The following is a 22,397-nucleotide window of genomic DNA, read 5'->3' as shown; positions in this document are numbered from 1 at the left end:
GTCACTGAGGCAGTTCGCAAGCTCCTCGGTGGCAAAGCGCCGGGGGTGGATGAGATCTGCCCTGAGTACCTCAAGTCTCTGGATGTTGTAGGACTGTCTTGGTTGACACGCCTCTGCAGCATCGCGTGGCAGACGGGGACAGTGCCTCTGGACTGGCAGACTGGGGTGGTGGTCCCTCTTTTTAAAAAGGGGGACCGGAGGGTGTGTTCCAACTATCGGGGGATCACACTCCTCAGCCTCCCTGGTAAAGTCTATTCCAGGGTACTGGAGTGGAGAATCCGGCCGATAGTCGAACCTCGGATTCAGGAGGAACAATGCGGTTTTCGTCCTGGCTGTGGAACACTGGACCAGCTCTATACCCTCCACAGGGTGCTTGAGGGTTCATGGGAGTTTGCCCAACCAGTCCACATGTGCTTCGTGGACTTGGAGAAAGCATTCGACCGTGTCCCTCGCGTCATTCTGTGGGAGGTACTCTGGGAGTATGGGGTTGGAGGCCCTCTGTTGAGGGCTGTACAGTCCCTGTACAACCGGAGCAGGAGCTTGGTCCGCATTGCCGGCAGTAAGTTGGACCTGTTCCTGGTGCATGTTGGACTCCGGCAGGGCTGCCCTTTGTCACCGGTTCTGTTCATCATTTTTATGGACAGAATTTCTAGGCGCAGCCAGGGGCCGGAGGGGGTTCGGTTCGGGGGCCGGCAGATTTCGTCTCTGCTTTTCGCAGATGATGTTGTCTTGTTGGCTACCTCGAGCCAGGACCTTCAGCATGCGCTGGGGCGGTTCGCAGCCGAGTGTGAAGCAGCTGGGATGAGAGTCAGCACCTCCAAGTCCGAGGCCATGGTTCTCGACCGGAAAAAGGTGGCTTGCTCCCTTCAGGTTGGAGGAGAGTTCCTGCCTCAAGTGGAGGAGTTTAAGTATCTTGGGATCCTGTTCATGAGTGAGGGAAGGATGGAACGTGAGATTGACAGGCGGATCAGTGCAGCGGCTGCAGTAATGCGGTCGCTGTACCGGTCTGTCGTGGTGAAGAAGGAGCTGAGCCGAAAGGCGAAGCTCTCGATTTACCGGTCAATCTACGTTCCTACCCTTACCTATGGTCATGAACTTTGGGTCATGACCGAAAGAACGAGGTCCCGGATACAAGCGGCTGAAATGAGTTTCCTCCGCAGGGTGGCGGGGCGCTCCCTTAGAGATAGGGTGAGGAGCTCTGTCACCCGGGAGGAGCTCAGAGTAGAGTTGCTGCTCCTCCGCATCGAGAGGAGTCAGGAGGCCCCGGGGAAGACCCAGGACACGCTGGGGTGACTATGTCACTCGGCTGGCCTGGGAACGCCTTGGGATCCCCCCGGAAGAGCTGGAGGAAGTGTCCAGGGAGAGGGAAGTCTGGGCGTCGCTGCTCAGACTGCTCCCCCCGCAACCCGGCCCCGGATAAGCGGAAGAGAATGGATGGATGGATGGATGGATGAATGTTATTTATGTTGACAGTGACCCTGTGTGATGAATGTACATGGAAAAAACTGCATAACTGAATGATAAATGGGCAGTTTTTGTTTTGGTGACTATCTCACTGTTCATCAGGGTGACAGCTTGTGGAAAGAAACTGTTCTTGTGTCTGTTTTTTGGCATTCATGATCTGTAGTGCCTACCAGAGAGGAGAAATTGGTACAGGTTGCAGTGATGTTTTCTGTCAGTTTCCTCAGTCTAGAGCTGTGTAAGTCCTGAATGGAGTGCAGGTTGGCACCAGTGATTTTTCTCAGCAGTCTTTATAATCTGTTCCAGTCTGTTCTTGTCCTATTAGGTGTGTGTATAGAACAGACTCGATTACTCCTATGTAGAATTAGATCAGCAGCTTTTGAGGCAGGTTGAACTTCCTGAGTTGCCACAGGAATTACATCCTAGATAGTAGTTCACACAAACTTGAAGGTTTCTACAGTGGAAACAGTGTTGCTGAGGATGGTGATAGGGGGCAGTATTGAGGAGCTACAGCCGTGAAGTTACGTGTCCAAAGATGTGATTGCATGTCTCAGGGTTTGTTGAAGTGATAAGTGCTTGCTAGTGAGCTGCCTCTTTCTCTGTCTCTCAGATGGTGCCCTATGTGGGTGTGTTTGTGTGACACAAAAACATAGCAACATAGTTTTTTACTGTTCATTCTGCATCGGTGCAGTGAAAAAAACACTTATCGTGGTAGGGAATACCCAGATATTTATAAATTCCATCCACATTTTGGCAGTTTCAGCAATAATGCATTTTACAGTTTATGTCAAAATGTCCTTGGGCAAGATACTGAACCCCAAATTGCTCCCTGTTGCTGTGTATGAGTGTGAAATAGAATAGAAATATAAAAAATAAATACTATTAGTTGTAATACTGTAATAAGTAGACAAGAAATGCTGTGTTTACGTGTCTGTATCTAAACCTATAGAAACATGATGAAGACATGTGCAAAAGAAACAATATAATATAGTCCAGAATGATATAACACAGAACAATACAATTGACATGATAGTACATGATGTCTAATCAGTGCCTCAGCAGTGAATGTCCTTAATGCGAATAGCAGGCACTGAGGTGATGATGGACCAATATACATAAGTGTCAGTGGAATGTAGTTCTGAGATGTCCACTGGACAAGGTGTTCACTGGAGGGGCAGAGTTGTAATTCAGGTGTTGGGTATGTGTGCACAGGAATGTTCCCATGTGTGTGCAAGAGGGTGGAGTGGGGTCGGGTGGAGTGTAATCCAGCATATGATGTTGGTAGGGGAGGGGCCAGTATGTGGAGGTAGGGTGTGGTGTGGAGGTGATGTGCTTATGTGGTGGAGGGCAGCAAGGTGTTAAAAAACCTAACAGCTTGGGAAATAAGCTGTTGCAGAACCTTGCTGAGCTGGTCCTGATGCTGCGAAACCTTCTGCCTGATGGTAGAGGGGTGAACAGGCTGTGTGAGGGGTGGGAGTCCTTCGCTATGGAAGAGGCTCTGCGTGTAAAGCACCTCTTTATAATGCCCTGGATGGTGGGAAGAGAGACTCTGCTGATCTTCTCAGCTGTCGTCACTATGTGTTGCAGGGTCTTGCATTCTGATACTTTGCAATTCCCAAACCAAATGGTAATGCAGCCGGCCAGGATGCTTTCCATGGTGCCTCTATAGAAGAAGATAAGAAGGTCAGTGGTGGACTGGCCCTCCTCATTCTCCACAGCAAGGGAAGGCATTGCTACACCTTTTTGGCTGCAGAGTTGATGTTGAGAGACCCTCTCTACTGTGGAGCCGCTGATGTGTGTCGGGGGGGGGGGGGCAGTGGTCAGCTGACATGCTCCGGAAATCAGCAACAATTTCCTTTGTCTTGTCCACATTGAGAGATAGGTTGTTCCACCAACTCACAGTTGCTCGATTTCCCATCTGTATGCTATTTAGTCATTGTTGCTGATGAGGCCCACCACTGTCGTGTCATCAGCACGACACGTCAACTTAATAATGTGATTGGATTTGAACTTGGCAGAACAGTTGTGGGTGAGCAGTGTAAACAGCAGTGGGCTGTATGCTCTGCCCAGAAGACTGCCTTCAGCATCAGGTGTAGTACATAAGCTGCATTGGGAGCAGTGCCTTTTTTTCTAACATTGTCTCATTTCTACAATAGAAAAGAGTAAGCCAGCTAATTTGACCAAAGACTAAACTGCTCCCTTCCCACAAATCTCTGCCCTTTCCTTTTTTTCTCCATCTGATTTTCAGGTAAGGTGAGCATTCTGGAGGATGCAGCCCTTGATTTGTTCCACAGTCAGATAAGCCAACAAGCTGCTAACAACAATGGTGACCCGAAAATGAAGCTTACAGCAATAGATATCTACAAAGAGCTGCGACTGCGTGGCTATGACTATGGGAAGACCTTCCAAGGCATCCTGGAGTGCAACAATGCAGGTAACAGTGATGTGTGCTTGTGTGCACTGGCCATCAGGAGCACTGGGATCCCAGCATTGTCACTGGGGTGATTGTGGTGGACGGGCTGGATTAAAAAGTCCAGGACCATTTTTTTGTTCGAGTCTACCCCTGTTTGTTTGACTGTCACTTTTGAAACCTTATTTATTTATTATAAATCAAAGATTAAACCCAGAAGACAAGAAACAAAGGCCATAATTAATTATTTTTTTTACTGTATTTTCAACACCTTCTGTAATTAGTGCTCTGGTGTTATACATTGCTTTTGCTCATTGGCCACTGTCATGCGCTTGGCTGTTCCCAGGAGACTGTGGGAAACTGCAGTGGACAGGAAACTGGGTGACCTTTCTCGACACCATGCTGCAGATGATTGTGGTTGGGCTGTCAGGTCGTAGTCTGCGTTTGCCAACCAGGATCCGCTCAGTGTCTGTTGATCCAGCTATCCATCAGAGGAAGTATACAGACGGAAAACAAGGTACAGTATGTGTTGTCAATCTATTCCAAATTGATTTTCTATAATCTGTATCTCCACGAGTCTGCATAGACATGCTTTCCTGTTTCTTGTATTTAGTTCTGCTGCAGCTAATGTACAGATTTTTTTTATGTTGCTTAGAAACATGTTTCTCTTCTGTATGTGTTGAACTCTACATCAAACTTTTCTCTCTCATTCTTATAGCCATGGATGTACACATAAACCGTTACCTTGACAGCATCGTTGCTGGTGGAGTCCAGATCTGCGGTCTGCATGCCACTGTAGCTCCCCGTCGGCAGCAGCAGCAGAGTCCCCCTACCCTAGAGGAGTTTGTGTTTGTTCCTTTTGTGGAGACAGAGTGCCTGACAGCCAATGGGAAACTTGCAGAGCAGCTGAGGCTCTGCAAAGGTACAAAAAATAAACCCTCCGTCATCTTTGTATGACATTTCATTACTTCAGTTTACACAGTTACTTTTGGATCATATTTGAAGCTCTTTATAACAATAATGCACAGCTTTTGATGATTGAATATTTAGTTTAAATTATAGTAATGTGGTAGTATAGTACATAAACACACCTGTTAGTGTATTACAGAGAAAATACATTTATGTTGTGGCCATGGAGCAACTGGACTGAGTGGCTGGCAAGTGTATTATCTTTTTTATTGCTCAGTATTTCCAGGTTTGTACCCAACAGGACAATTCAGAGACCAGACTGTCAAAGTTAAAAGTTCAGTTTTACTCAAGGTCAGAAATATGCAAAAGTCAATACCAGACAGGCAAGGCATCTAAGAAAGACTTATCCAGTTTGGGATCGGGTATTACAAGGCAATAATTTCTCCTACTGCAGTCCAAAGTAGGAATGTAATGGTCAACTCCTTAACATCTGATTTTTCCCTCTTGTGTTCCCCTCAAGCAGCTTTAAAATCACCTTATTCACAGTGTCTGATAGTATCACATATGTTCTCTATCATGTAATTCCAGCTTCTAATTGAAGCTAAATGATGTTTATACTGAGTAAAATACCCCAAGCATGGCTGCATAATTCCATTCAATGCAAATATTGTTTTGTACACAATCTTATATACATTTTCCCACAAGTCATCCTAACATATTCATTATTATTACTATTATTATCAAACCTTTATTTAACCAGGTGAGTCCCATTGAGATTACAAAATCTGTTATTTGAGGGAGCCCTGGCCAAGAAATTTGCAGCACAGTATTTATTTCTATTTATTCCTAGCAAATTTTGGCATCTTCAGTAGAATTGAAAATAGTCATGAAGGTTTGAGCAAATTCGCAGCCTTACAAAGCCATAATAGCCCATGGTATTACGTAACTTAATTTTCCTAGACACCAGGGGTATCCTAACAACCAAATTAAAAATGTGAGAGCTTTATAATGACTTTTTTTCTGATCTTCTGCACATGGTGTCTGCAAGTTATTTTTTAACACTGATTGACTTTTATGCAGATAAATACCAAAGCAACCATTTGTGTTACCTTTCAGTGTCACTAGTATTATTAGGTAGAATATTTACATTGGGCTCTCAAAAGAGTCTGTGTCAAAGAATCTAATGAAATGAAATTAGACTTAGAATTTAGACGAAAGTCTAAATTACTAATAATAGTATTTAGAATGCTAATTGGAAATAGTTGTCTTGACTTGTAACCAAATCTTTTGAACATATCTGAGCAGTTCTGAAAGGCAAGTCAATAAAAAGCGAGCTCTATTTTGTACAAGAAAAGAGCAGTCTATGTTATTTCAGTTGCATTTGGAGAAACTAAAACAATAATTACAACCCTAAAATCAACAGTGAAATGTTTATCAGCCCAATGTCTTTTTTGTATCATCTTTCTCTACATGTCCTTCCAAATCTTTCTCCAACTCTCTCCATCCAGGTTTAATCTATAGACTCCAGCAAAAGTTAGCCCCTCATGGTGTCAAGCTCTCCATACCCGGGCTACAAGGGCAGTCAGACGGCCCTCTTCCCAGCCCTGAACCCTCTGAGCCCAGTATGGTACGGCTGCTGGCTCTGCTATGTGGTCTGGAGATGAATGGAAACCTTCGATCTGAACTGGAACAGACTGTGGAGAAGGAAAGGGCATGTCTGCTGCAAGACAGCCTGCTGCGGGGCCTGCTAGACAGCCCGGCCCTCAGACACTGCCTAGACACTGCCGTAGAAAACAGCACACCTGGCAAGATCAAAGTCCTAGAAGTAAGAATGAAAACCAGACAAAAATCCAGTAAAAATCTGGCAAATTTCATTCAGATGCCGAATTGCTGAATTTTACTTCAGTCTCAGAATATACAGTATACAGTTTCTAACCCTTTCTGTGAACATTTCTAGGCTCTCTCTGATGACGGCCAACTCTTCTCTCGTGTGGTAGCTCTCCTCAACATCCAGCCTATGTTGCATGTAGATTACACTGCCACAGCAACCAGCCTGGATCTTCTGACCCCCCATCAAGCCACCCTGGAGGAGCTGGCAGTCACTTCAGCTCAGTGGAACCCTTTGATAGGCCCAGCTCCTGGAGGTGTAGTGGGTGGGGCAGATCTGGTGTTGTGTAACCATGCCTGGGGCCCTCTAAGGATGGACCCTGGACTGCTGATGAAAAATCTGGCTTCTGGAGCAAATCAAGAGGGGTTTGTTCTCCTCCACACCCTTCTGAAGGGAGAGACTCTGGGCGAAACCGTTGCCTTCCTCTCCAGCACTGCTCAGAGCAGCAGCCAGCAAGGACTGTTCACACAGGTCAGTGGAAACTGTTTAAGTCACTCAACACTAATTGAGTGAGACTTTTTTTACTCTTATCCTACACTCATAATCATTTTTGTGTAGTGACGGGGCCTCTCAGAATAAAAATAGTTCATCAGATTAATTGAACCATTATTCTTTCAATCTGCTTTATTTTAGTAATCCTAAAGCTGGAAACTCAAAGAAATAATTTCTTGTATTCTGTTAAGTGTGCTGATCCAGCAACCGGTTGAGATACTAGCATCACATTGAATGTGTGATGCTTTTTTGATATTATCTCTCTTATCTCCCTCTCTTCACCAGGCTGAGTGGGAGAAGGTGTTCTCTGAGGCCTCCCTTAACCTGGTGGCTGTCAGGAAGTCTTGTTATGGCTCTGCCCTCTTTCTTTGTCGTTGTCGGTCTCTGTACAAACAGCCTGTTTTCCTCCCTGTGGACAGCACTGACTACAAGTGGGTGGAGACACTCAAGGTTTGTGTCTGGCTTTTGAAATATCATAACAGTGTCCTGAAACACCATTTTTTTTTATCAGAACGATGGGTGAAAGTGAGTAGAAAATTGTTCATATCATAACTAGTGCTGTCAATTGATTAAAATATTTAATAGCAATTAATCGCGTGAATGTCATAGTTAACTCATGATTAATTGCAAATTAATTGCACATTTTCATCTATTCTAAATGTCCCTTGAATTATCATTTTAATACTGTTATCAACATGGAAAAGTGGATAGGCTTGCTTTGTGCAAATGTTTTTTATTGAAAACAATGTGTAGTGTTATATTTCACACCAACATTCTCACTTTGAGCAGTCATTCACATTTGAATGAATCAAATCCCACACAATTTAACACTGTCAATAAACAGATGACAAAAAATAAATACTTGTTTACAAAAAAGCCCCTTCAACAACCCTTTCTTAGGGATCAAAAAAGGGTGATTCAAAATAAAGTTACAAAGTGCACATCATTGTAAACTAGGACTCAGGCTATAGTGCAGTTAAACCATGGCTTAAACTTTCCTTTCTTAAGTTCCTTTGAACATAATAGCATCCACTTGCCTCTGTCGAAAGCCATCCGTTGTCACCTGATTTTGACAAGGAGGCAGCGGAGAATTCACATTCGCCGCGTGTTTGGCCATCAAGTAGTATTTCATACTGGATGTGCTACGTTGATAATTCAGTTCACACCAACAAAACACACAGTTAACTTTGGTCTTTTCAGTCATCTGGCAACTTTTTGAAACTAAACTTTCCATTCAGAATCTTGTTCGCATCCATTTCGGCATTTCGCACTTGACATCCACACCAACTTGTAGCCTACTCTTTTACAACTAGCGAGCAGGCAAGACCAAACACGTGCGTGGGGCGTGCCTATTGTTTTGTTTCCGGTTTACAATCAGATCCTGTAGTTTTTCTTATGTTACTAATAGTGGCCACAGCTTATAAAAAACTACAAGTTCACAAGGTCACAAAGAGCGTTAATCTCGCCATAAAAAAATGACGCCATTAAAATTGATTTGCGTTAACGCATTAATAACGCAATATTTTTGACAGCACTAATCATAACCCATACACTGAAACACTCAAACTGTCAGAATACAGTTTCCTCACAATTTCAGTCATCATTTACAAATGTGACATTAGTCAAACCTGTAGGTTACTGTATTGATTTGTGCTGCAGGCGATAATGGTGGAGTCATCAGACTGTCCAGTGTGGTTAACTGCCTCCCAGGCTCACTGTGGTATTGTGGGAATGGTCAACTGTCTACGGCAGGAGCCAGGTGGCAACCGAATACGGTAGGACATATCCTCTACTGTACATACTCCTGTACCAGTGTTGTCACAGTACCAGAATTTTGTACACTTGAAATGTGATATTGCATATCTAAAGGATGCCCATTTCGAATTTGGTTACATTTAAAAGAATACTTACGGAGATATAGATGTCAATTTATTTTGGATATTTTGTAAGCTATAAAGTGACAGACTACTGAATTGACTGTTAGTTGCAGTGAGGCAAACTTTTGTAACAATTCAGCAGATGTGTTGAAAATATTTCAGCACTGTAGGATTCACAGGTCTTTTTTTAAATTTGGAAGGTAAATATCTAGAAATTTCAATGTATTATAACAAGCCATGCCCACTTCAGTCATTCAGTACCAAAAGTTATCCATCAACTGATTCATGACCACAGATTGTATGAACCAAATTTTGTTCAAATTTTCCCTCTAAAAAAATCACATAGGTTAAAACTATTTGAATATCTGTTTTTGTGCATTATGTCCATAAGTGGGAAAACCAATACAAGAGACATCCTACTTGTATGTTACTTCAACATAAACATCTTTTGAAAGATCTTCATACCTATACATTACAAAATAAACAAATAAAATTATGTCCTTTACCATGTTGTTGAAGTATGCAGTCATTTCAGCTTGTCTTACGTTTACTTTTCACTTAAAGACAGCAATTTTTGCAGTATTGAACAAGACCGCTACAGCTGGAAGTCTCGAAAAATGCTGCAATTAAATCCCTCCAGTTATTTGTGCACCGCCTAAGTACGCCCACTATAAGTGTTTGTTTTTACCACTGACAGGCTCAGATTGTTAAAATAAGTATCTGTCCACATTATGGAAAGGATCCCTGCAGAGATACATTTTTGTTAAAGAGTAAGACCTGTTTAGTTTAATTGGAAACAGTTGTTAGATCCCCTTCACCAAAGCTACCAGACTTCATTCATTTCCATTCTCAAAAACAGTAATTTTATCATCTTAAAACACACTTCATTCAAATGCAACAAAAACTGAATAAAACTCAACAAAACCTCCTCGGTTCATCTTTCCACTATTCTAGTAATCACCACCAGCTATGGACCTAGGAATTTACCTTGATATCTGTAGATCAACAAATTCCATAAATGGTTTTGCTGCAAAAAAGCTGCAAAATTTGACATTTTTATAGCAAAAAAAATATTATATTAAAATGCAGATGAATCAAGAGAATAAAATGATGAAACAATTTTGACTCCAAGCCAAGCCATTGTTGAGATAATTGCAAAAACTTTAACTTGACCTACCTGCCTACAGATTTGGATGAACTCACTGACAATATGACATCATACACTAGTTTTTGTTAGGACTTAAACCTTCTGCACGTACAACAACAATAAACCATGGTTCTCGAGTAAACTCAGACTGCTTTGTCAGGCTAAGGAGGACAGAAGTTGGGACAGAGTGCTGTAGCAAAGAGGTGCTACACCAAAAGACTGGAGGACAGCTTTTTAGCTAACAACCCTTCATCAGTGTGGAGGAAACTGCAGGACATTACCAACTACAGGAAACCATCCCCCCACACTGCTGAGAACCATCAACTGGCTGACAACCTGAATACATTCTACTGCAGGTTTGATAGCCCCACATCAACACCCATCATCCACCCTAGCTCGGACATCAAACAGCCAGTCACACCCACTGCAACACTCTTACCCCTCCTCACTGTCCCCCCACCAGTGCTCAGGATCTGTGACAGGATGTGTGTCACCCTCTTGTCTCAAAGTCTGTGCTGACCAACTGACACCCATCTTCACACAAATTTTCAACAAATCACTGGAGCTGTGTGAAGTTCCATCATGCTTCAAACACTCCATAATAACTCCGCCAAAATCCTTCTGGTATTGACTCAGCTGAAACACATCACACACACCCTGCAGTTTCTGGTCAAACAGGTAAGTGGATGCAGTCAACATGGGGCAGAACTACATTCAGCAACACCTCGACTACCCAGGTCCATATGCAAGGATTTCGTTTGTGGACTACAGCTTGGGGTGTTACACTATTATCCCAGAAATCATCCACTCAAAACAGCTCACTGTGCCAGCCTTCACGTGGATAAAAAACTTCCTGCTTGTGAGTGTGTGAGCAGATAAAAAACTTCCTGAAAAGCAGGAAACAGCAAGTGAGGCTGGGGAAAATCACATCCAGCACCTGGACCATCAGCACTGGAGTATTGTATTGTATGTATCAATCTGATGGATTTTGTACTATGATCCCTTTTTCATGTCCTTCTCTGGTTTCTCCTTCCTTGTCTCCAGCTGTGCATTTGTGTCCAATCTCAACGAGGCTTCAGCTACACCAAGCCTCCAGCCGGGCTACAAGTCCATGCAACCAGTGCTAGAGAGCAATCTGGTTATGAATGTGTTCAGAGATGGACACTGGGGTGTCTTCAGACACCAGCTCATCACCCAAGGTACCAAAATATCAAATTATCACTTATTCTCATTCTGAAGGTAAACTGAAACAGCTTTTATCAACTCAGTGGTACTTCTAGCCCTACTGGATGGCTACTGGAAGAAGATGCACTCTGTTATCAGCACTTTCTTTGTGGAAGAAGAAAAACCCACAATCAAAACTACTTTGCAAAGGCATAAATTATCAGGTGTTAATCTGCCTAATTTTGAATGGTACTGATGGTGTTTTGCTCTGTGTCCACTTTTTACTCAATTTAATCCAGACAATTAATTTAATTTCATTTAAAATTTAAGAACAATTAACATAACCAACTAATCATAATTGGTCAAATGTGATATATTCCAACATATCCCATATGATAGTGAAACAGGACTTTGGGCCAATCATATCATACCTTTTCACTGTGTGGCATAAAGTTCAGGAATTTGATAAAATTTGCAACAAATTCTTTCTGTAATCTCATATTTTTTCCACAGGTGGGTGACAAAGTTGTTGGCATAGACTCCAAAACATTGTAGCTCAACAAGGTCAAGGCCAAACGTAAAACCAAAATGTTAAAATAACATTAATATTTAACATTATGCAATTCAAAAATGCATGTAACTTGTTTTCCTGTCAGAATGTTTGATGCGCTCATAGCTTACACTTCCATTAAAACCTTTGTCTGTGTTTTGTGGTTGTCAGATCTGAATGAAGAGTTGACAGAGCAGGCTTATGTAAATGTGTTGACTCGAGGTGACCTGTCTTCTCTGCGCTGGATTGCCTCCCCGCTCCGCCACTTCGTGCCTAGCAACTCCAATGTACAACTGTGCCATGTCTACTATAGCTCGCTCAACTTCAGAGATATAATGCTGGCCACTGGCAAACTGCCACCAGATGCTATTCCAGGTAAAGAGGAGATAGAAGACACACAACAAGGAATCTTACACTTGCTTGGTTCTTATAATAGGAACCCACAGCATCTTGTGGCTTACTATTTTTATAGCAAATTACACTAATATAGATGGCTAACTTCTCCTGTTCATCATACATTGTATAGGTGACCTAGCTCTGCAGCAGTGCATGTTGGGTATGGAGTTTTCTGGTCGTGACCCCATCGGTCGACGTGTGATGGGGCTGCTAGCTGCTAAAGGCCTGGCAACAAGTGTGGATGCTGACAAACGGTTCCTCTGGGAAGTTCCCTCCAGCTGGTAGTGTCACATTTTTAAAAATGCTGTGCGTGCTTGGGTGTGTAGACATCGTGCTTGAGAAGGAGGAGAAGGTAGATGGGGCACATGAAAGAAAAGAGCTTTCCACAAGTGTATGGTCAGGTACTGTGGATTTATTATCGTTCCAAAGATACTTTCATGGTGGTTCTTCCTGGAAATTTATTATTTCAAAATTGAACCAATATTGAAGTGGAGCAGAAGAGAGTCCCTGCACTGCTCCATTTTCAGTAAGGCTTGCAAAAAGGCTTTACTTTAAATAGAACAATAAATGTTTCAACTAAAGCAGTGGCAGGAGAAGTATTCAAATAATTTCCGCAAGTTAATTAAGTTAAAATAAGATGAGACTTTATTGTTCCCTCACCAGGGAAATTAAGTCGTTACAGCCAGAAAAAAAGCAAAAACAGTAGCACAAAAGGGTCAAGATAAAAATAAAAAGCATACAGGATGCAGAATAGAAAAACAACTATGTACATTGTCTATGTACATTATGTGCAGATTATAAAAATACTAAATGTCATAAAAATCCTACTGCCATACAAAGTACTCTATATTCATATGAGAAAAACTACTAATGTCATATGTTTTATTGCACTTAATGCCACACTACAACTCCATTACAAGTATAAGTATGGAATTAGTAGCAACAAAATATACTTTTTATTATCAAAAATAAAGATACTCATTAAGCAATGAGTGATCAAACATCAAAAAATGGCCCCTGTCAATATTGTATTATTATATTATTCAATTACTGTTATGTGGCATGTTTTTACATATTCTGTTTCATACTACTGCTAATAACTATACCTTGTTAAATGAATATAGTGGTGTCAGAAGTATTGCAATAGTAAGTATTAACTTAGCATAAAACAAAAATATTCAAAGGGTAAAAAAAGAAAATAAAATAATCAATAAAAGTCATTGGTGATTGTAAGCTATTTTTGATGTTTTCTGAAGCTTAAAATGCTTCGCACTGTACATCACATACTCCTACATATGTATGTATGTGTATAGAAGCAAGGCAATTTTGAATCGGGTTTCCTGTGACTTTAAGTACCTTCCACCATTGAACTAGATGCAGCAAACATAATTTTACATTGAAATGGGTTATGTTTGTGAAACAAACCTTATTATTAATGTGTGTTTAAATTAAATTACCTTTTGAAAATGTATTTTAAAGTATTGATTTGCTTGATTTGCTTGTAACTGATCATATTATACTAGTATAGATGACATTTACTAACAGTTTCTAAAATTACAAAAAAAAACAAAAAACAAAACAATAGATTTCATCTGGTAGGCTTCATGCGTGGATGGAGCATAGAAAAAGTATTAGGGATTGGGCTGATTATCTTTTAACCATATAGATACTCAAAAGGGTTGTCTGTGCTATGGACATGTGCAGCCGATTCCCTCAGTACTATTTTCCTACTATTTTGAAAACAATGTGTAGTGTTATATGTTATATGTTAGTGTTATATTTTGTTGCATTGCGTGTGGCAGAAAGTATTATGCTGAAAACTGAAGGCAAACAGTAGGATAATTGAGTAGTATTTTGTTATCCTTTGCCATTAAGGCTGTGATTACTCTGGAACTTCCACATGATCTATCAGGTAACCCACAGGCTGCCTGACTCCATTTGTTTATCCTGTTATCTAACAAGTTGACACAGCTTTGGACAGAGGGTACATATTTTTTCGAAAAAGAAATGGAAAAACTTTTTGACCTTCCTACTTTGAGACTTCGTTTGTGAATAGTGATGCAGTAGGTCTAATATCCTTTTCAGGCTCAGGCTTATATTGAAGCACTGTTATACATCTTCTGACAGTAAGTACAAGGACTTTTTTACTGAATTAGCCAAGATCCATCCATCCATCCATCCATCCATCCATCCATCCATCCATCCATCCATCCATCCATCCATCGTCTTCCGCTTATCCGGGGCCGGGTTGCGGGGGGAGCAGTCTGAGCAGGGACGCCCAGACTTCCCTCTCCCCGGACACTTCCTCCAACTCTTCCGGGGGGATCCCGAGGCGTTCCCAGGCCAGCCAAGTGACATAGTCACCCCAGCGTGTCCTGGGTCTTCCCCGGGGCCTCCTCCCGGTCGGACATGCCTGGAACACCTCCCTAGGGAGGCGTCCAGGGGGCATCCGATAGAGATGCCCGAGCCACCTCAGCTGACTCCTCTCGATGCAGAGGAGCAGAAACTCTACTCTGAGCTCCTCCCGGGTGACAGAGCTCCTCACCCTATCTCTAAGGGAGCGCCCCGCCACCCTGCGGAGGAAACTCATTTCAGCCGCTTGTATCCGGGACCCCGTTCTTTCGGTCATGACCCAAAGTTCATGACCACAGGTGAGGGTAGGAACGTAGATTGACCGGTAAATCGAGAGCTTCGCCTTTCAGCTCAGCTCCTTCTTTACCACGACAGACCGATACAGCGACCGCATTACTGCAGCCGCTGCACCTATCCGCCTGTCAATCTCACGTTCCATCCTTCCCTCACTTGTGAACAGGATCCCAAGATACTTAAACTCCTCCACTTGAGGCAGGAACTCTCCCCCAACCTGAAGGGAGCAAGCCACCTTTTTCCGGTCGAGAACCATGGCCTCGGACTTGGAGGTGCTAACTTCCATCCCAGCTGCTTCACACTCGGCTGCGAACCGCCCCAGCGCATGCTGAAGGTCCTGGCTCGAGGTAGCCAACAAGACAACATCATCTGCGAAAAGCAGAGACGAAATCTGCCGGCCCCCGAACCGAACCCCCTCCGGCCCCTGGCTGCGCCTAGAAATCCTGTCCATAAAAATGATGAACAGAACCGGTGACAAAGGGCAGCCCTGCCGGAGTCCAACATGCACCAGGAACAGGTCCGACTTACTGCCGGCAATGCGGACCAAGCTCCTGCTCCGGTTGTACAGGGACTGTACAGCCCTCAACAGAGGGCCTCCAACCCCATACTCCTGGAGCACCTCCCACAGAATGACGCGAGGGACACGGTCGAATGCCTTCTCCAAGTCCACGAAGCACATGTGGACTGGTTGGGCAAACTCCCATGAACCCTCAAGCATCCTGTGGAGGGTATAGAGCTGGTCCAGTGTTCCACGGCCAGGACGAAAACTGCATTGTTCCTCTTGAATCTGGGGTTCGACTATCGGCTGGATTCTCCTCTCCAGTACCCTGGAATAGACTTTACCAGGGAGGCTGAGGAGTGTGATCCCCCGATAGTTGGAACACACCCTCCGGTCCCCCTTTTTAAAAAGAGGGACCACCACCCCAGTCTGCCAGTCCAGAGGCACTGTCCCCGTCTGCCATGCGATCCTGCAGAGGCGTGTCAACCAAGACAGTCCTACAACATCCAGAGACTTGAGGTACTCAGGGCGGATCTCATCCACCCCCGGCGCTTTGCCACCGAGGAGCTTGCGAACTGCCTCAGTGACTTCAGCCCCGGTGATGGATGAATCGACCTCCAAGTCCCCAGTCTCTGCTTCCTCTACGGAAGACATGACAGAGGGATTGAGGAGATCCTCGAAGTATTCCTTCAACCGCCCGACAATATCCCCAGTCGAGGTCAACAGCTGCCCACCTCCACTGTAAACAGTGTTGACAGAAAGCTGCTTCCCCCTCCTGAGGCGCCGAACGGTTTGCCAGAATTTCCTCGAGGCCGACCGGTAGTCCTCCTCCATGGCCTCCCCGAACTCCTCCCAGACCCGAGTTTTTGCTTCTACAACCGCCCGAGCTGCCGCACACTTGGTCCGCCGGTACCCATCAGCTGCCTCAGGAGTCCTATGAGCCAACCAGGCCCGATAGGACTCCTTCTTCAGCTAGACGGCATCCCTTACTTCCGGCGTCCACCACCGGGTTCGGGGGTTGCCGCCACGACAGGCACCGCCAACTTTACGGCCACAGCTATGGACGGCTGCATCAACAATGGAAGTGGAGAACATGGTCCATTCGGACTCAATGTCTCCAACTTCCCTCGGGATCTGGTTGAAGCTCTCCCGGAGGTGGGAGTTGAAAACTTCCCTGACAGCGGGTTCCGCCAGACGTTCCCAACAGACCCTCACAGTACGTTTGGGTCTGCCAAGTCTGTCCCGCTTCTTCCCCTGCCAGCGAATCCAACTCACCACCAGGTGGTGATCAGTTGACAGCTCAGCCCCTCTCTTTACCCGAGTGTCCAAGACATACCGCCGAAGGTCAGATGATACGACTACAAAGTCGATCATTGACCTCCGGCCTAGGGTGTCCTGGTGCCACATGCACTGATGGACACCCTTATGCTTGAACATGGTGTTCGTTATGGACAAACTGTGACTAGCACAGAAATCCAATAACAGAACACCACTCGGGTTCAGATCGGGGAAGCCGTTCCTCCCAATCACTCCCCTCCAGGTGTCACTGTCGCTGCCCACGTGAGCATCAAAGTCTCCCAGCAGAACAATGGAGTCCCCGGTTGGAGCACTTTCCAGTACCCCTCCCAGGGACTCCAAGAAGGCCGGGTACTCTATGCTACTGTTCGACCCGTAGGCCGAAACAATAGTGAGAGACCTATCCCAAACCCAAAGGCGCAGGGAAGCGACCCTCTCGCTCAGCAGGGAGAACTCCAACACATGGCAGCTGAACTGGGGGGCTATAAGCAAGCCCACACCAGCTCGCCGCCTCTCACCGCGGGCAACTCCAGAGTAGAAGAGAGTCCAGCCTCTCTCAAGGAGTTGGGTTCCAGAGCCCAGACTGTGCGTGGAGGTGAGCCCGACTATCTCTAGCCGGTACCGCTCAACCTCCCGCACTAGCTCAGGCTCTTTCCCCCACAGTGAGGTGACATTCCATGTCTCCATAGCCAGAGTCGTTGTCCAGGGTTTGGGTCGTCGGGGCCCCTGCCCACGACTGCTACCCATTCCACATAGCACCGGCCCCTTCTGATCCTTCCTGCGGGTGGTGGGCCTACGGGAAGGCGGGCCCACGTCGCTCCTTCGGGCTGTGCCCGGTTGGGTCCCGTGGGCAAAGACCCGGCCACCAGGCGCTCGCCTGCGAGCCCCAACCCCAGGCCTGGCTCCAGGGCGGGGCCCCGGTGACGCCAATCCGGGCGACGTACGCTTCCTTGCTTTGATTTCTTTCATAGGGGCTTCTTGAACTGCTCTTAGTCTGACCCGTCACCTCGAACCTATTTGCCTTGGGAGACCCTACCAGGGGCATTAAGCCCCGGACAACATAGCCTCTAGGATCATTCGGGTACTCAAACTCCTCCACCACGATAAGGTGGCAGTTCAAGGAGGAGTGAGCCAAGATCCACTTGTAGGAAAAGAATGAGAAAAAAAAAAAGCCTTTTGACTGAAGAAGAAAAAATAGACAAAGTTCCGAAGAATGTTTTTATGTCTTTTTTTATATTTCATGAATAAACGTGAATACTGTTATATCATTAGATAGTTGCTTAAATGTATCTGTGAAGCATCATGCTGTAAACAAGATGCTCTTCTCTTTATCTTCCTATTGTCTTCCCTCAACATGGGTGCTCACAAATCATGAAGGATTGTTACCTCATACTATAATACTAATACTCCTGACACACCTGTCATGTGTGCAGGACATTGCAGCAGGCAGCCTCGGTGCCAGTGGTCTACGCCACAGCCTACTACTCTCTGGTGGTGCGAGGTAGGCTCCGCCCCGGAGAGACTGTTCTTATCCATTCTGGGTCGGGGGGTGTTGGTCAGGCTGCCATCGCCATAGCACTCAGCAGGAAATGTAAAGTCTTCACTACAGTTGGTTAGTATTTAACACTCACATTATACAGTCATAGCATCCGAAAATTAGCTGTGATATGGTTTCCTATTCGCTTACTTCTCATATGACAAATCTTTGTGTGTATGGTATCACAAGGATCAACAGAGAAGAAGACCTACCTGCAGGAGAGATTTCCTCAGCTCTCAGCAGAATCCTTCGCTAACTCCAGAGACATCTCTTTTGAACAGCACATCCTGCACCACACACAGGGCAAAGGTCAGACACCTCTTTCTATAATAAGGAGTTGAGTTCAACATACCGTTGAAATGGCTGGTTTATTTTGTGGCTTAAGATGAAGATTTCCACAGTGTGCGGATTGAGACCTTTGGGTACAAGACAGCTTTGCAGTGCAGTGTGTACTGTGTGTACTTTGTGACATGCGTAGTGTTTTTGTGTGTGTGTTTCAGGTGTGGATGTGGTGCTGAACTCTTTGGCTGAGGAGAAGCTGCAGGCTAGTATTCGCTGTCTAGCAAGACATGGGCGGTTCTTGGAGATCGGCAAATATGACCTGTCCAATAACTCACCACTGGGTCAGTAAGAAGCCTCAGCCTCAGAAGGCTCACACACTTAGGTTTATAGAAACAGTGCAAGTGGCAGTTACTGTTTTAATAAATATCCTGCATGAGATGAAAGGGACAGATGCATGTGTCACAAAATAAATAATAATTAACTTTATTTGTATTGCACCTTTATACACAAAGCGCTATCCAACATAGTAATCACATGCACCAAGTACTTCACTTAAATAAATCAGATAACTAAATCAAATAAATGGAATTCTGTAGTCACTGTAATGTGGCTTATCAATCAATTTGTGTCACTTATTGTACTTCTTCTCAGAGTCATAACTCTGAAAATCTTAAATCTGAACAGACATGACAAATATATTTTTAGATTCAGTGTGAAATACACATCCTGAGGCTATCATTATCATGAATATCTATTACCAGTTTTGGAGGTCTTTTTTTCTATGATTTCAAGAATCATTTTCTTCAGTATCAAAACAATCTAGTGATAGTTATCTGTTATCTAATTCAGCATTCTTTTAATGGTGTCAATTTGCCAAAACGTTAACAAATATAGGCAAGAAAAAGCAGGGCTCAAGTTACATTACAGCTAATGTTAACTCACTGACACCAAGGCAAAATCATACTCCCTGTCTACATCCACCAAAGGTAGCCCACAGTGTCTGACTCGAGGCCCTCATGGCCCTGATTGGAGTGAACATGACTCCATGCCCACCAAATTGAAGGCATCAGATTTTTTTTTTCTGTCTGGAGTCGGACATAGTGAAGCCCCCCTCAGACCCTCAGCATCATGACTAGCACACACTTAGCACTCAAACTTTGATTGGAAACCTGTCATGATGTGAACAAAGGGTTTCTGAAATTCTTCTGCAGTTCATAGAACTGTACAGCATATAACCTTTGCATGGAGCTGTAATCTGAGAAGGCATCAAGAGCATCCGACCGACAGTAGTTGGATCGCAGTTATGTGTTCGTGAACACAGCATTGTTTACAGCATTGGCAGTTAGTCTTAAATGATTTTTCTCAGGCTGTAAATAGGGTTGTGTCTAGTAAATAAAAAGAATGGGCTGAGAAAAATCAATTCCAACAAAAGGCACACACACACAGCAGCTGCATGTGCCTGGACGTGCGCTTCTGTCACTGTGCTCAGCATAATTTTTAAAAGTTGCTTTCAAACTACAACACACTATATGTTGCAAATGGCTGAAGGCAGGTGTGGTGCACCTTCACCATGGTCAGCACTTAACAGGGTCATCATGTTGTTGTGATCTTTCCAGGCATGGCTCTTTTCCTGAAGAATGTGGCATTCCATGGCATCCTACTGGATGCTCTCTTTGAAGAGGGAAACCAGGAGTGGGAGGAAGTTTACCAGCTGTTAAAAGAAGGCATTATGGGAGGTGTAGTTCAGCCCCTAAAGACCACAGTGTTTGAGAGGGACCAAGTGGAAGAGGCATTCAGATACATGGCTCAGGGCAAGCACATTGGCAAGGTCCTCTTGCAGGTCAGTTTCACCTCTGACTTTCAGTCTTAGATATTACACTTTGGACAGGCCCGTCCTAGATGTTTCAGTTAATACTTCCCCCCCCTCATTTTTTGATTAAATTCACATAATTGTTAAATGGCTGGCTGGAAAATGCCTCACCCCGCTACACCAGTATGTATCCTCTTACTGGTTCTTCTCTTCACATAGGTCTGTTGTGAGGAGAGGGGTGCAGCAGTCCAAACTGCGGCCCCGTTGTCTTTTCCAGCTGTTTGTCGCACCTTCTGCCTTGCCTCCCACTGCTACATCATCACTGGTGGGCTGGGGGGCTTTGGTCTGGAGCTTGCCCAGTGGCTGACTGAGAGAGGAGCCTGCAAACTGGTGCTGACCTCCAGATCAGGGATCAGGAACGGTAAGACACAATGACTCAAGGCTGATAAGGCTACAGCTCAGTTGCATTCATGTCCATTGAGAGCTGTTAAGTATTGTTAATTCTTCTACCACTAAAGGGTATAAGATTGTGCATGGCACTAGAAAACTTTAAAGTCACTGTAAAACAAGAGTTAAAGTCACAACACAATACAGAGCAGAGCTGGTGAGCCATAACTATCTTACGATCTAATCACCAGAAAGGTGAGCAAGACTGATAAAAAGCTTTCAAAGAATACAGAATAACAAACAAACAATAATTAATTTAAGATAACTCTGTTACTGCTGAAAATCACATATAATGGCCCCCACACACAATGCATTATAAATGCACCAAGTTTGACAGAATGTCAGTTACTTCATGAACTTGACGTGACTAGTAGCACTTGCTGTATCCATATGGAATGAATGGTAGACATGATGTTTCCGCGTTAATGACTTCCAAATTGTTTACAGTATATTCAATCTTCTTTTCACTACATTTGTTGTTCCAAATGCTTGATTTTGACAGGAATTATACAACGTCATTAAAGTATGACCAGAATTGAGCTGTAGAGGAGAGTGTGTAGCAATGTTTGACTTTTTGCTTCTTCACAGGATGTTTTGGAGAATACTACTACAGCTGAACTGCTTCTTGAGGAAGTAATTCAGGATTGTTCATGGCTACTGATTTTGAAAGCACAATGGCCAATGGGGGAACTCTTAACACTGATGTAACTTCATCACTCAGTGACCAATGTTGTAACCTCATCACTTAGTCAGTTTGAGATAGACTCTTGCATTTATATGGCTGGCCCCACTTTGCTGTGGCCCAGCCAAATATCACACACATGGAACAGAGCTTAAGCCTTTTCACAGAACATAATCTTGTAAAACACAAACTACACTACTTAAACAAGCGTGTCATTCTGTCATTTTAGCAATAGAGAAGTATGTTAGCTGAAACATTGGACTGAAATCAATGATTTTGTGTGCTAAATCATTCATTTCAGTTAACTGGCCACAAACACAAAATGAGAATAACTCCCTCCAGTAGTTTGATAAACACAGATACAAAATTCAATACCTTAAAATCTGGCTGTGCTTTCTATGGTTACAAACCTGAAGTACAGCTCTAGAATCTTAAATGATGCTAACTGATATACCCTGTGACAGTAATTTGGCACTTGGTGCTGAAATACCTAGGTTTTTTCACAGTTTTACTTTTTAACTGTTGCTAGGTTACCAAGCAAAGCGAGTACGTGAATGGCAGAGTCAAGGTGTGGAAGTGCTTGTGTCGACCAATGATGTCAGCACATTGGAGGGAACTGAGCGACTGATCGCTGAGGCCTGCTCACTGGGTCCAGTGGGTGGTGTCTTCCACCTAGCCATGGTAAAGCACCAAGCCACCTCAGTATCAGTACTCCTTAGCTCTATCATTGATCAGTTTACGGCAAACCAGAATGAGAACCGCTCAGAAAAAATGGGAATAAAAACCAAGTTAACCAAGTGTGTTAATACTGCACTGTATTATTAAGACCCAATATACACCTGGATTAACATAAACATGCATAACTGTTCTCTGTATAAAAATCCAGAATAATGAATCCTAGAGC

General features: G+C 44.1%; 1 protein-coding gene across 1 annotated transcript in view; it reads left to right on the top strand.

The window, feature by feature from the left end:
- fasn (fatty acid synthase) overlaps positions 1-22,397 on the top strand; it is an 80,175-nt gene that overhangs the window by 50,510 nt on the left and 7,268 nt on the right. The window contains exons 19-34 of the mRNA XM_070991151.1: positions 3,710-3,895; positions 4,218-4,388; positions 4,590-4,793; positions 6,289-6,605; positions 6,738-7,139; positions 7,446-7,610; positions 8,820-8,935; positions 11,229-11,383; positions 12,070-12,273; positions 12,425-12,575; positions 18,169-18,347; positions 18,462-18,581; positions 18,773-18,895; positions 20,171-20,394; positions 20,584-20,785; positions 22,023-22,174. Coding sequence (XP_070847252.1) covers positions 3,710-3,895; positions 4,218-4,388; positions 4,590-4,793; positions 6,289-6,605; positions 6,738-7,139; positions 7,446-7,610; positions 8,820-8,935; positions 11,229-11,383; positions 12,070-12,273; positions 12,425-12,575; positions 18,169-18,347; positions 18,462-18,581; positions 18,773-18,895; positions 20,171-20,394; positions 20,584-20,785; positions 22,023-22,174 — 3,071 coding nt within the window. The remainder of the gene's footprint in view (positions 1-3,709; positions 3,896-4,217; positions 4,389-4,589; positions 4,794-6,288; positions 6,606-6,737; positions 7,140-7,445; positions 7,611-8,819; positions 8,936-11,228; positions 11,384-12,069; positions 12,274-12,424; positions 12,576-18,168; positions 18,348-18,461; positions 18,582-18,772; positions 18,896-20,170; positions 20,395-20,583; positions 20,786-22,022; positions 22,175-22,397) is intronic.

This window comes from Chaetodon trifascialis, chromosome 21, assembly GCF_039877785.1.
Source record: "Chaetodon trifascialis isolate fChaTrf1 chromosome 21, fChaTrf1.hap1, whole genome shotgun sequence".
Taxonomy (NCBI): domain Eukaryota; kingdom Metazoa; phylum Chordata; class Actinopteri; order Chaetodontiformes; family Chaetodontidae; genus Chaetodon; species Chaetodon trifascialis.
The sequence above is the reverse complement of the archived record's forward strand: the minus strand, read 5'-3'. Positions and strand labels throughout refer to the sequence as shown.